Raw genomic sequence first — 15,391 nt, forward strand, 5'->3', positions numbered from 1 at the left:
AAGGGTTATACTTCTAGCGCCTTGAGGCTCCATTCTTCAGAGGTGCAGCTGGGGTGAAATCAGTTCTAGACAGCTGCACTCTGACCCAGAGTCCAGGGGAAGGGTTATACTTCTAGCGCTTCGAGGCTCTATTCATCAGACGTGCAGCTGGGGTGAAGTCAGCTCTAGACAGCTGCACTGTGACCTAAAGTCCAGGGGAAGGGTTATACTTCTAGCGCCTCAAGGCTCCATTCTTCAGAGGTGCAGCTGGGGTGAAATCAGTTCTAGACAGCTGCACTCTGACCCAGAGTCCAGGGGAAGGGTTATACTTCTAGCGCTTCGAGGCTCTATTCATCAGAGGTGCAGCTGGGGTGTAGTCAGTTATAGACTGCTGAACTGTGGCACAGAGACCAGGACAAGGGTTATACTTCTAGCACCTCGAGGCTCTTTTCATCAGGGGTGCAGTTGGGGTGAAGTCAGTTATAGACTGCTGCACTCCGACCGAGAGTCCAGCGGAAGGGTTATACTTCTAGCGCCTCAAGGCTCTATTCATCAGAGGTGCAGCTGGGGTGTAGTCAGTTATAGACTGCTGAACTGTGGCACAGAGACCAGGACAAGGGTTATACTTCTAGCACCTCGAGGCTCTATTCATCAGGCGTGCAGTTGCGGTAAAGTCAGTTATAGACTGCTGCACTCCGACCGAGAGTCCAGCGGAAGGGTTATACTTCTAGCGCCTCAAGGCTCCATTCATCAGAGGTGCAGGTGGGGTGAAGTCAGTTCTAGACAGCTGCACTGTGACCTAGAGTCCAGGGGAAGGGTTATACTTCTAGCGCCTTGAGGCTCTATTCATCAGAGGTGCAGCTGGGGTGAAGCCATAGATAGACTGCTGCACTCTGACCGAGAGTTCAGGGGAAGGGTTATACTTCTAGCACCTCGAGGCTCTTTTCATCAGGGGTGCAGTTGGGGTGAAGTCAGTTATAGACTGCTGCACTCCGACCCAGAGTCCAGGGGGAGGGTTATACTTCTAGCGCCTCGAGGCTCTATTCATCAGACGTGCAGCTGGGGTGAAGTCAGCTATATACTGTTGCACTCTGACCGAGAGTCCAGGGGTAGGGTTATACTTCTAGCTCCTCGAAGCTTTATTCATCAGAGGTGCAGCTGGGGTGAAGTCAGAGACAGAAAGCTGCACTCTGACCGAGAGTCCAGGGGAAGGGTGGTTCATTTAGCGCCTCTGGACTCTAAATCATCAGAGATGCAGCTGGGGTGAAGTCAGTTATAGACTGCTGCACTCTGACCCAGAGTCCAGGGGAAGAGTTGTACTTCTAGCGCCTAAAGGCTCTATTCATTAGACGTGCAGCTGGTGTGAAGTCAGCTATATACTGCTGCACTCTGACCGAGAGTCCAGGGGTAGGGTTATACTTCTAGCGCCTCGAGGCTTTATTCATCAGAGGTGCAGCTGGGGTGAAGCCAGAGACAGACAGCTGCACTCTGACCCAGAGTCCAGGGGAAGAGTTGATACTTCTAGCGCCTAAAGGCTCTATTCATTAGACGTGCAGCTGGTGTGAAGTCAGTTATAGACTGCTGCACTCTGACCCAGAGTCCAAGGCAGGGTTATACTTCTAGCACCATGAGGCTCTAACTAACAGGCAAACACCATGGGTGAGTGAGAAAGAGACAGCTGCACTGTGACCCAGAGTCCTGGGGAAGGGTTATACTTCTAGTGCCTCGAGGCTCTATACATCAGAGGTGCAGCTGGGGTGAAGCCAGAGACAGACAGCTGCACTCTGACCCAGAGTCCAGGGGAAAGGTGATACTTCTAGCGCCTCAAGGCTCTATTCATCAGAGGTGCAGCTGCGGTGAATCCAGAGACAGACAGCTGCACTGTGACCCAGAGTCTAGGGGAATGGTTATACTTCTAGTGCCTCGAGGCTCTATTTATCAGAGGTGCACCTGGGGTAAAGTCAGTTATTGACTGCTCCACTGTGACCCATAGTCCAGGAGAAGGGTTATACTTCTAGCGCTTCAAGGCTCTATTCATCAGAGGTCCAGCTGGGGTGAAGTCAGTTACAGACAGCTGCACTGTGACCCACAGTCCAGGGGAAGGGTTATACTTCTAGCGCCTTGAGGCTCCATTCTTCAGAGGTGCAGCTGGGGTGAAATCAGTTCTAGACAGCTGCACTCTGACCCAGAGTCCAGGGGAAGGGTTATACTTCTAGCGCTTCGAGGCTCTATTCATCAGACGTGCAGCTGGGGTGAAGTCAGCTCTAGACAGCTGCACTGTGACCTAAAGTCCAGGGGAAGGGTTATACTTCTAGCGCCTCAAGGCTCCATTCTTCAGAGGTGCAGCTGGGGTGAAATCAGTTCTAGACAGCTGCACTCTGACCCAGAGTCCAGGGGAAGGGTTATACTTCTAGCGCTTCGAGGCTCTATTCATCAGAGGTGCAGCTGGGGTGTAGTCAGTTATAGACTGCTGAACTGTGGCACAGAGACCAGGACAAGGGTATACTTCTAGCACCTCGAGGCTCTTTTCATCAGGGGTGCAGTTGGGGTGAAGTCAGTTATAGACTGCTGCACTCCGACCGAGAGTCCAGCGGAAGGGTTATACTTCTAGCGCCTCAAGGCTCTATTCATCAGACGTGCAGCTGGGGTGAAGTCAGCTCTAGACAGCTGCACTGTGACCTAGAGTCCAGGGGAAGGGTTATACTTCTAGCGCCTCAAGGCTCCATTCATCAGAGGTGCAGCTGGGGTGAAGTCAGTTCTAGACAGCTGCACTGTGACCTAGAGTCCAGGGGAAGGGTTATACTTCTAGCGCCTCAAGGCTCCATTCATCAGAGGTGCAGCTGGGGTGAAGTCAGTTCTAGACAGCTGCACTGTGACCTAGAGTCCAGGGGAAGGGTTATACTTCTAGCGCCTTGAGGCTCTATTCATCAGAGGTGCAGCTGGGGTGAAGCCATAGATAGACTGCTGCACTCTGACCGAGAGTTCAGGGGAAGGGTATACTTCTAGCACCTCGAGGCTCTTTTCATCAGGGGTGCAGTTGGGGTGAAGTCAGTTATAGACTGCTGCACTCCGACCCAGAGTCCAGGGGAAGGGTTATACTTCTAGCGCCTCGAGGCTCTATTCATCAGATGTGCAGCTGGGGTGAAGTCAGCTATATACTGTTGCACTCTGACCGAGATTCCAGGGGTAGGGTTATACTTCTAGCGCCTCGAGGCTTTATTCATCAGAGGTGCAGCTGGGGTGAAGTCAGAGACAGAAAGCTGCACTCTGACCGAGAGTCCAGGGGAAGGGTGGTTCATTTAGCGCCTCTGGACTCTAAATCATCAGAGATGCAGCTGGGGTGAAGTCAGTTATAGACTGCTGCACTCTGACCCAGAGTCCAGGGGAAGAGTTGTACTTCTAGCGCCTAAAGGCTCTATTCATTAGACGTGCAGCTGGTGTGAAGTCAGCTATATACTGCTGCACTCTGACCGAGAGTCCAGGGGTAGGGTTATACTTCTAGCGCCTCAAGGCTTTATTCATCAGAGGTGCAGCTGGGGTGAAGCCAGAGACAGACAGCTGCACTCTGACCCAGAGTCCAGGGGAAGAGTTGATACTTCTAGCGCCTAAAGGCTCTATTCATTAGACGTGCAGCTGGTGTGAAGTCAGTTATAGACTGCTGCACTCTGACCCAGAGTCCAAGGGAGGGTTATACTTCTAGCACCATGAGGCTCTAACTATCAGGCAAACACCATGGGTGAAGTCAGAAAGAGACAGCTGCACTGTGACCCAGAGTCCAGGGGAAGGGTTATACTTCTAGTGCCTCGAGGCTCTATACATCAGAGGTGCAGCTGGGGTGAAGCCAGAGACAGACAGCTGCACTCTGACCCAGAGACCAGGGGATAGGTGATACTTCTAGCGCCTCGAGGCTCTATTCATCAGAGGTGCAGCTTGGGTGAAGTCAGTTATAGACTGCTGAACTCTGACCCAGAGTCCAGGGGAAGAGTTGTACTTCTAGCGCCTAAAGGCTCTATTCATTAGACGTGCAGCTGGTGTGAAGTCAGCTATATACTGCTGCACTCTGACCCAGAGTCCAGGGGAAGGGTTACTCTTCTAGCGCCTCGAGGCTCTAAATCATCAGAGGTGCAGCTGGGGTGAAGTCAGAGACAGACAGCTGCACTGTGACCCAGAGTCCAGGGGAAGAGTTGTACTTCTAGCGCCTAAAGGCTCTATTCATTAGACGTGCAGCTGGTGTGAAGTCAGCTATATACTGCTGCACCCTGACCCAGAGTCCAGGGGAAGGGTTATACTTCTAGCGCCTCAAGGCTCTATTCATCAGAGGTGCAGCCGGGGTGAAGTCAGAGAGAGGCAGCTGCACTGTGACCCAGAGTCCAGGGGAAGGGTTATACTTCTAGCGCCTCAAGGCTCTATTCATCAGAGGTGCAGCTGGGGTGAAGTCAGAGAGAGACAGCTGCACTGTGACCCAGAGTCCAGGGGAAGGGTTATACTTCTAGCGCCTCGAGGCTCTATTCATCAGAGGTGCAGCTGGGGTGAAGTCAGTTATAGACTGCTGCACTCTGACCCAGAGTCCAGGGGAAGAGTTGTACTTCTAGCGCCTAAAGGCTCTATTCATTAGACGTGCAGCTGGTGTGAAGTCAGTTATAGACTGCTGCACTCTGACCCAGAGTCCAAGGGAGGGTTATACTTCTAGAACCATGAGGCTCTAACTAACAGGCAAACACCATGGGTGAGTGAGAAAGAGACAGCTGCACTGTGACCCAGAGTCCAGGGGAAGGGTTATACTTCTAGCGCCTCGAGGCTCTAACTATCAGGCGTACAGCAAGGGTGAAGTCAGAAAGAGACAGCTGCACTGTGACCCAGAGTCCAGGGGAAAGGTGATACTTCTAGCGCCTCGAGGCTCTAAATATCAGGCGTACAGCAAGGGTGAAGTCAGAAAGAGACAGCTGCACTCTGACCCTTCAGAACCACTGTGTGAGAGTAGGAGCCATCTCTAAGTGACGCTGTATTTTGTTGATTGAAGGGAGTTGGTGTTTCACTTTACAGGGTGAAGCAGAAAAAGACGTCAGAGGTCACAGATCCACGTCAGAGGTCACAGATCGACGTCAGAGGTCACAGATCCACATCAGAGGTCACAAATCCACGTCAGAGGTCACAGATCGACGTCAGAGGTCACAGATCCACGTCAGAGGTCACAGATCCACGTCACACTGCATATGCATCAGTCTGCTTCTGTGTGACGTCATTCACTCCCTGCCCTCCACCACCAGCAGCAATGCAAGTCCCGGATATGAGCTGCTCCTGTGTTTTGTGGCGGAGTTTCCTGCTCCTGTCACTGGTGCTGCAGAGTTCACTGTGTGAAGCTGTGACGCAAACATCTGGCTGCGCCCTGGAGAGCAGTTTCCAGCAGAGATACTACAAGGAGGGAGACCTCATGCTCGGAGGGATAGTACATGTGTACACGGTAAATGCAGCATTGGAGCTGAATTCATGGGCTTGCGGATTGTAAGTTATTATATGTTTAACTATATCAAAACCAGCATGTCTTCTGCATTAAACACACATTCCTCAAAAGGCCCCCAGCCTTTCCCGTAGATATCAGATCTGAGCTCTGAGAGGTGTTGAGACTTTTAAAGCAAGTCGTGTGGATCGACCCCGGTCCATATAGGGTCCCTATAGGTCCCTATATGGAAGGCATTAAACCGTGGGCCCCTTTAAACACTAATGCTCTAAATGCAAGAGTAGCCTGACTGCTGCAGCCTAAACCCTTCTATCCACCTGTCAATAAACCCTTCTGAGATGCAGGTAGCCCCACTTTTCACCACTAGGGGGCCTCAGGGCACAAGAACAATCATCCTCATGCGGACGCACAGAGCCCCCCGTGGCGATTTTCTTGGCCTCATGGATATGGAGTAAGGTAAAGCAGCGCAGGTCACTGTGTATGATGCTCCGGTGGCGCAGGCCTCTCAATCATCTCTACGCAGACGCGCAGAGCCCCCCTGTGGAGCTTTTCATGGCCTCATAGATATGGAGTAAGGTAAAGCAGCGCAGGTCACTGTGTATGATGCTCCGGTGGCGTAGGCCTCTCAATCATCTCTACGCAGACGCGCAGAGCCCCCCTGTGGAGCTTTTCATGGCCTCATAGATATGGAGTACGGCAAAGCAGCGCAAGTCACTGTGTATGATGCTCCGGTGACGTAGGCCTCTCAATCATCTCTACGCGGACGCGCAGAGCCCCCCTATGGAGCTTTTCATGGCCTCATAGATATGGAGTAAGGTAAAGCAGCGCAGGTCACTGTGTATGATGCTCCAGTGGCGCAGGCCTCTCAATCATCTCCATGCAGACGCGCAGAGCCCCCCTGTGGAGCTTTTCATGGCCTCATAGATATGGAGTAAGGTAAAGCAGCGCAGGTCACTGTGTATGATGCTCCGGTGGCGCAGGCCTCTCAATCATCTCTACGCAGATGCGCAGAGCCCCCTGTGGAGCTTTTCATGGCGTCATAGATATGGAGTAAGGTAAAGCAGCGCAGGTCATTGTGTATGATGCTCCGGTGGCGTAGGCCTCTCAATCATCCTCATGCGGACGCACAGAGCCCCCCGTGGCGCTTTTCATGGCCTCATGGTAAAGCAGCGCAGGTAGCTCCACTTTTCACCACTAGGGGGCCTCAGGGCACAAGAACAAGAGTCGGGGATGGTGGGCTACAACTAACTCTCCCCGGGTCAGTAAACTCCCACCCCCTTCATGATGCAGCAACCCTCACACCTTTGAAAAACTGACTCAAGCCCAGAAAATAAAGTTAGACCCATCAGACCTCTATTCAGTCAGCACCGCCTTAATCTGGTAAAGAAGGAGGTAAATATATGTTTAAAAGCAGTTTATTGAGTTGTCAACATTATTGTATTATACTGATGTGATGTGTGCTATGGAGGCATTTATGTGGTTAAATAATGCTGCCCACAACACAGGGCTTTTATTGGAGGCGAGTAAGCATGCCAGTCTATTGCCATTGTGGGCGTCTTACTATATGCAAACGTACACATTATGGGCCTCATTTACAAGAGGCTGCGCCACCGAAAAGTCTTCATTAATGACGCTCCGGTGGCGTCGGCCTCTCAATCATCTCCATGCAGACGCGCAGAGCCCCCCTGTGGAGCTTTTCATGGCCTCATAGATATGGAGTAAGGTAAAGCAGCGCAGGTCACTGTGTATGATGCTCCGGTGGCGCAGGCCTCTCAATCATCTCCATGCGGATGCGCAGAGCCCCCCTGTGGAGCTTTTCATGGCCTCATAGATATGGAGTAAGGTAAAGCAGCGCAGGTCACTGTGTATGATGCTCCGGTGGCGCAGGCCTCTCAATCATCCTCATGCAGACGCGCAGAGCCCCCCTGTGGAGCTTTTCATGGCCTCATAGATATGGAGTAAGGTAAAGCAGCGCAGGTCACTGTGTATGATGCTCCGGTGGCGTAGGCCTCTCAATCATCTCTACGCGGACGCGCAGAGCCCCCCTGTGGAGCTTTTCATGGCCTCATAGATATGGAGTAAGGTAAAGCAGCGCAGGTCACTGTGTATGATGCTCCGGTGGCATAGGCCTCTCAATCATCCTCATGCAGACGTTCAGAGCACCCCTGTGGAGCTTTTCATGGCCTCATAGACACGGAGTAAGGTAACGCAGCGCAGGTCACTGTGTATGACGCTCTTGTGGCGTAGGCCTCTCAATCATCCTCATGCAGACGCGCAGAGCCCCCCTGTGGAGCTTTTCATGGCCTCATAGATATGGAGTAAGGTAAAGCAGCGCAGGTCACTGTGTATGATGCTCCGGTGGCGTAGGCCTCTCAATCATCTCTACGCGGATGCGTTGAGCCCCCCTGTGGAGCTTTTCATGGCCTCATAGATATGGAGTAAGGTAAAGCAGCGCAGGTCACTGTGTATGATGCTCCGGTGGCGTAGGCCTCTCAATCATCTCTACGCGGACGCGCAGAGCCCCCCTGTGGAGCTTTTCATGGCCTCATAGATATAGAGTAAGGTAAAGCAGCGCAGTTCACTGTGTATGATGCTCCGGTGGCGTAGGCCTCTCAATCATCTCTACGCGGATGCGCAGATCCCCCATGTGGAGCTTTTCATGGCCTCATAGATATGGAGTAAGGTAAAGCAGTGCAGGTCACTGTGTATGAGGCTCCGGTGGCGCAGGCCTCTCAATCATCTCTACGCAGACGCGCAGAGCCCCCCTGTGGAGCTTTTCATGGCGTCATAGATATGGAGTAAGGTAAAGCAGCGCAGGTCACTGTGTATGACGCTCCGGTGGCGTAGGCCTCTCAATCATCTCTACGCAGATGCGCAGAGCCCCCTGTGGAGCTTTTCATGGCGTCATAGATATGGAGTAAGGTAAAGCAGCGCAGGTCATTATGTATGATGCTCCGGTGGCGTAGGCCTCTCAATCATCTCTACGCGGACGCGCAGAGCCCCCCTATGGAGCTTTTCATGGTCTCATAGATATGGAGTAAGGTAAAGCAGCGCAGGTCACTGTGTAAGATGCTCCGGTGGCGTAGGCCTCTCAATCATCCTCATCCAGACGTGCAGAGCCCCCCTGTGGAGCTTTTCATGGCCTCATAGATATGGAGTAAGGTAAAGCAGCGCAGGTCACTGTGTATGATGCTCTGGCGGCGCAGGCCTCTCAATCATCCTCATGCAGACGCGCAGAGCCCCCCTGTGGAGCTTTTCATGGCCTCATAGATATGGAGTAAGGTAAAGCAGCGCATGTCACTGTGTATGATGCTCCGGTGGCGTAGGCCTCTCAATCATCTCTACGCGGACGCGCAGAGCCCCCCTGTGGAGCTTTTCATGGCCTCATTAATATGGAGTAAGGTAAAGCAGCGCAGGTCACTGTGTATGACGCTCCGGTGGCGCAGGCCTCTGAATCATCTCTACGCGGACGCTTAGCCCCCCTATGGAGGTTTTCATGGTCTCATAGATATGGAGTAAGGTAAAGCAGCGCAGGTCACTGTGTATGATGCTCCGGTGGTGTAGGCCTCTCAATCATCCTCATGCAGACGTGCAGAGCCCCCCTGTGGAGCTTTTCATGGCCTCATAGATATGGAGTAAGGTAAAGCAGCGCAGGTCACTGTGTATGATGCTCCGGTGGTGTAGGCCTCTCAATCATCCTCATGCAGACGCGCAGAGCCCCCATGTGGAGCTTTTCATGGCCTCATAGACATGGAGTAAGGTAACGCAGCGCAGGTCACTGTGTATGACGCTCTGGTGGCGTAGGCCTCTCAATCATCCTCATGCAGACGCGCAGAGGCCTCATAGACATGGAGTAAGGTAAAGCAGTGCAGGTCACTGTGTATGAGGCTCCGGTGGCGCAGGCCTCTCAATCATCTCTACGCAGACGCGCAGAGCCCCCCTGTGGAGCTTTTCATGGCCTCATAGATATGGAGTAAGGTAAAGCAGCGCAGGTCACTGTGTATGATGCTCCGGTGGCGTAGGCCTCTCAATCATCCTCATGCAGACGCGCAGAGCCCCCCTATGGAGCTTTTCATGGCCTCATAGATATGGAGTAAGGTAAAGCAGCGCATGTCACTGTGTATGATGCTTCGGTGGCGTAGGCCTCTCAATCATCTCTACGCGGACGAGCAGAGCCCCCCTGTGGAGCTTTTCATGGCCTCATTAATATGGAGTAAGGTAAAGCAGCGCAGGTCACTGTGTATGACGCTCCGGTGGCGCAGGCCTCTCAATCATCTGTACGCAGACGCGCAGAGCCCCCCTATGGAGCTTTTCATGGCCTCATAGATATGGAGTAAGATAAAGCAGAGCAGGTCGCTGTGTATGATGCTCCGGTGGCGTAGGCCTCTCAATCATCTCTATGGGGACGCGCAGAGCCCCCCTGTGGAGCTTTTTATGGCCTCATAAATATGGAGTAAGGTAAAGCAGCGCAGGTCACTGTGTATGACGCTCCGGCGGCGCAGGCCTCTCAATCATCTCTACGCAGACGCGCAGAGCCCCCCTGTGGAGCTTTTCATGGCCTCATAGATATGGAGTAAGGTAAAGCAGCGCATGTCACTGTGTATGATGCTCCGGTGGCGTAGGCCTCTCAATCATCTCTACGCGGACACGCAGAGCCCCCCTGTGGAGCTTTTCATGGCGTCATAGATATGGAGTAAGGTAAAGCAGCGCAGGTCACTGTGTATGACGCTCCGGTGGCGTAGCCTCTCAATCATCTTCATGCGGACACACAGAGCCCCCCTGTGGAGGTTTTCATGGCCTCATAGATATGGAGTAAGGTAAAGCAGCGCAGGCCACTGTGTATGATGCTCCGGTGGCGTAGGCCTCTCAATCATCTCTACGCGGATGCGCAGAGCCCCCCTGTGGAGCTTTTCATGTCCTCATAGATATGGAGTAAGGTAAAGCAGCGCAGGTCACTGTGTATGACGCTCCGGGGGCGTAGGCCTCTCAATCATCCTCATGCGGACGCACAGAGCCCCTGTGGCGCTTTTCATGGCCTCATGGATATGGAGTAAGGTAAAGCAGCGCAGGTCACTGTGTATGACGCTCCGGTGGCGTAGCCTCTCAATCATCTTCATGCGGACACACAGAGCCCCCCTGTGGAGCTTTTCATGGCCTCATAGATATGGAGTAAGATAAAGCAGCGCAGGTCACTGTGAATTATGCTCTGGTAACGCAGGCCTCTCAATCATCTCTACGCGGACGCGCAGAGCCCCCCTGTGGAGCTTTTCATGGCCTCATAGATATGGAGTAAGGTAAAGCAGCGCAGGTCATTATGTATGATGCTCCGGTGGCGTAGGCCTCTCAATCATCCTCATGCGTACGCACAGAGCCCCCCGTGGCGCTTTTCATGGCCTCATGGATATGGAGTAAGGTAAAGCAGCGCAGGTAGCCCCACTTTTCACCACTAGGGGGTCTCAGGGCACAAGAACAAAAGACGGGAATGGTGGGCTACAACTAACTCTCCCCGGGTCAGTAAACTCCCACCCCCTTCATGATGCAGCAACCCTCACACCTTTGAAAAACTGACTCAAGCCCAGAAAATATAGTTAGACCCATCAGACCTCTATTCAGTCAGCACCACCTTAATCTGGTAAAGAAGGAGGTAAATATATGTTTAAAAGCAGTTTATTGAGTTGTCAACATTATTGTATTACACTGATGTGATGTGTGCTATGGAGGCATCTATGTGGTAAAATAAAGCTGCCCACAACACAGGCCTTTTATTGGAGGCGAGTAAACATGCCAGTCTATTGCCATTGTGGGCGTCTTACTATATGCAAACGTACACATTATGGGCCTCATTTACAAGAGGCTGCGCCATCGAAGTGTCTTCATTAATGATGCTCCGGTGGCGTCGGCCTCTCAATCATCCTCATGCAGACGCGCAGAGCCCCCCTATGGAGCTTTTCATGGCCTCATAGATATGGAGTAAGGTAAAGCAGCGCAGGTCACTGTGTATGATGCTCCGGTGGCGTAGGCCTCTCAATCATCTCTACGCGGACGCGCAGAGCCCCCCTATGGAGCTTTTCATGGTCTCATAGATATGGAGTAAGGTAAAGCAGCGCAGGTCACTGTGTAAGATGCTCCGGTGGCGTAGGCCTCTCAATCATCCTCATCCAGACGTGCAGAGCCCCCCTGTGGAGCTTTTCATGGCCTCATAGATATGGAGTAAGGTAAAGCAGCGCAGGTCACTGTGTATGATGCTCCGGCGGCGCAGGCCTCTCAATCATCCTCATGCAGACGCGCAGAGCCCCCCTGTGGAGCTTTTCATGGCCTCATAGACATGGAGTAAGGTAACGCAGCGCAGGTCACTGTGTATGACGCTCTGGTGGCGTAGGCCTCTCAATCATCCTCATGCAGACGCGCAGAGCCCCCCTATGGAGCTTTTCATGGCCTCATAGATATGGAGTAAGGTAAAGCAGCGCATGTCACTGTGTATGATGCTCCGGTGGCGTAGGCCTCTCAATCATCTCTACGCGGACGCGCAGAGCCCCCCTGTGGAGCTTTTCATGGCCTCATTAATATGGAGTAAGGTAAAGCAGCGCAGGTCACTGTGTATGATGCTCCGGTGGCGCAGGCCTCTGAATCATCTCTACGCGGACGCGCTGAGCCCCCCTATGGAGGTTTTCATGGTCTCATAGATATGGAGTAAGGTAAAGCAGCGCAGGTCACTGTGTATGATGCTCCGGTGGTGTAGGCCTCTCAATCATCCTCATGCAGACGTGCAGAGCCCCCCTGTGGAGCTTTTCATGGCCTCATAGATATGGAGTAAGGTAAAGCAGCGCAGGTCACTGTGTATGATGCTCCGGTGGCGTAGGCCTCTCAATCATCCTCATGCAGACGCGCAGAGCCCCCATGTGGAGCTTTTCATGGCCTCATAGACAAGGAGTAAGGTAACGCAGCGCAGGTCACTGTGTATGACGCTCTGGTGGCGTAGGCCTCTCAATCATCCTCATGCAGACGCGCAGAGGCCTCATAGACATGGAGTAAGGTAAAGCAGCGCAGGTCACTGTGTATGATGCTCCGGGGGCGTAGGCCTCTCAATCATCTCTACGCGGACGCGCAGAGCCCCCCTGTGGAGCTTTTCATGGCCTCATAGATATGGAGTAAGGTAAAGCAGCGCAGGTCACTGTGTATGACGCTCCGGTGGCGTAGGCCTCTCAATCATCTCTACGCAGATGCGCAGAGCCCCCTGTGGAGCTTTTCATGGCGTCATAGATATGGAGTAAGGTAAAGCAGCGCAGGTCATTATGTATGATGCTCCGGTGGCGTAGGCCTCTCAATCATCTCTACGCGGACGCGCAGAGCCCCCCTATGGAGCTTTTCATGGCCTCATAGATATGGAGTAAGGTAAAGCAGCGCATGTCACTGTGTATGATGCTTCGGTGGCGTAGGCCTCTCAATCATCTCTACGCGGACGAGCAGAGCCCCCCTGTGGAGCTTTTCATGGCCTCATTAATATGGAGTAAGATAAAGCAGCGCAGGTCACTGTGTATGACGCTCCGGTGGCGCAGGCCTCTCAATCATCTGTACGCAGACGCTCAGAGCCCCCCTATGGAGCTTTTCATGGCCTCATAGATATGGAGTAAGGTAAAGCAGAGCAGGTCGCTGTGTATGATGCTCCGGTGGCGTAGGCCTCTCAATCATCTCTATGGGGACGCGCAGAGCCCCCCTGTGGAGCTTTTTATGGCCTCATAAATATGGAGTAAGGTAAAGCAGCGCAGGTCACTGTGTATGACGCTCCGGCGGCGCAGGCCTCTCAATCATCTCTACGCAGACGCGCAGAGCCCCCCTGTGGAGCTTTTCATGGCCTCATAGATATGGAGTAAGGCAAAGCAGCGCATGTCACTGTGTATGATGCTCCGGTGGCGTAGGCCTCTCAATCATCTCTAGGCGGACACGCAGAGCCCCCCTGTGGAGCTTTTCATGGCGTCATAGATATGGAGTAAGGTAAAGCAGCGCAGGTCACTGTGTATGACGCTCCGGTGGCGTAGCCTCTCAATCATCTTCATGCGGACACACAGAGCCCCCCTGTGGAGGTTTTCATGGCCTCATAGATATGGAGTAAGGTAAAGCAGCGCAGGCCACTGTGTATGATGCTCCGGTGGCATAGGCCTCTCAATCATCTCTACGCGGATGCGCAGAGCCCCCCTGTGGAGCTTTTCATGTCCTCATAGATATGGAGTAAGGTAAAGCAGCGCAGGTCACTGTGTATGATGCTCCGGTGGCGTAGGCCTCTCAATCATCCTCATGCGGACGCACAGAGCCCCTGTGGCGCTTTTCATGGCCTCATGGATATGGAGTAAGGTAAAGCAGCGCAGGTCACTGTGTATGACGCTCCGGTGGCGTAGCCTCTCAATCATCTTCATGCGGACACACAGAGCCCCCCTGTGGAGCTTTTCATGGCCTCATAGATATGGAGTAAGATAAAGCAGCGCAGGTCACTGTGAATTATGCTCTGGTGGCGCAGGCCTCTCAATCATCTCTACGCGGACGCGCAGAGCCCCCCTGTGGAGCTTTTCATGGCCTCATAGATATGGAGTAAGGTAAAGCAGCGCAGGTCACTGTGTATGATGCTCCGGTGGCGTAGGCCTCTCAATCATCTCTACGCGGACGCGCAGAGCCCCCCTGTGGAGCTTTTCATGGCCTCATAGATATGGAGTAAGGTAAAGCAGCGCAGGTCACTGTGAATTATGCTCTGGTGGCGCAGGCCTCTCAATCATCTCTACGCGGACGCGCAGAGCCCCCCTGTGGAGCTTTTCATGGCCTCATAGATATGGAGTAAGGTAAAGCAGCGCAGGTCACTGTGTATGATGCTCCGGTAGTGCAGGCCTCTCAATCATCTCTAAGCGGACGCGCAGAGCCCCCCTGTGGAGCTTTTCATAGCCTCATAGATATGGAGTAAGGTAAAGCAGGGCAGGTCACTGTGTATGATGCTCTGGTGGAGTCGGCCTCTCAATCATATCTACGCAGACGCGCAGAGCCCCCCTATGGAGCTTTTCATGGCCTCATAGATATGGAGTAAGGTAAAGCAGCGCATGTCACTGTGTATGATGCTTCGGTGGCGTAGGCCTCTCAATCATCTCTACGCGGACGCGCAGAGCCCCCCTGTGGAGCTTTTCATGGCCTCATTAATATAGAGTAAGGTAAAGCAGCGCAGGTCACTGTGTATGACGCTCCGGTGGCGCAGGCCTCTCAATCATCTGTACGCAGACACGCAGAGCCCCCCTATGGAGCTTTTCATGGCCTCATAGATATGGAGTAAGGTAAAGCAGAGCAGGTCGCTGTGTATGATGCTCCGGTGGCGTAGGCCTCTCAATCATCTCCATGGGGACGCGCAGAGCCCCCCTGTGGAGCTTTTTATGGCCTCATAAATATGGAGTAAGGTAAAGCAGCGCACGTCACTGTGTATGGCGCTCCGGCGGCGCAGGCCTCTCAATCCTCTCTACGCAGACGCACAGAGCCCCCCTGTGGAGCTTTTCATGGCCTCATAGATGAGGAGTAAGGTAAAGCAGCGCATGTCACTGTGTATGATGCTCCGGTGGCGTAGGCCTCTCAATCATCTCTACGCGGACACGCAGAGCCCCCCTGTGGAGCTTTTCATGGCATCATAGATATGGATTAAGGTAAAGCAGCGCAGGTCACTGTGTATGATGCTCCGGTGGCGCAGGCCTCTCAATCATCTCTACGCAGACGCGCAGAGCCCCCTGTGGAGCTTTTCATGGTGTCATAGATATGGAGTAAGGTAAAGCAGCGCAGGTCACTGTGTATGATGCTCCGGTGGCGTAGGCCTCTCAATCATCCTCGTGCGGACGCACAGAGCCCCCCGTGGCGCTTTTCATGGCCTCATTGATATGGAGTAAGGTAAAGCAGCGCAGGTCACTGTGTATGACGCTCCGGTGGCGTAGCCTC

General features: G+C 53.1%; 1 protein-coding gene across 1 annotated transcript in view; it reads left to right on the top strand.

Annotated features, from left to right (window-relative positions):
* Positions 1 to 5,251: 5,251 nt before the first annotated feature.
* The window catches only part of LOC147725837 (extracellular calcium-sensing receptor-like), a 651,892-nt gene continuing 641,752 nt past the window's right edge, over positions 5,252 to 15,391 (top strand). Inside the window, exon 1 of the mRNA XM_086963368.1 lies at positions 5,252 to 5,481. Within this exon, the coding sequence (XP_086819494.1) occupies positions 5,252 to 5,481 (230 nt within the window). The remainder of the gene's footprint in view (positions 5,482 to 15,391) is intronic.

The sequence above is a fragment of the Lissotriton vulgaris genome, chromosome 3_1 (genome assembly GCF_964263255.1).
Source record: "Lissotriton vulgaris chromosome 3_1, aLisVul1.2, whole genome shotgun sequence".
NCBI classification, from domain to species: domain Eukaryota; kingdom Metazoa; phylum Chordata; class Amphibia; order Caudata; family Salamandridae; genus Lissotriton; species Lissotriton vulgaris.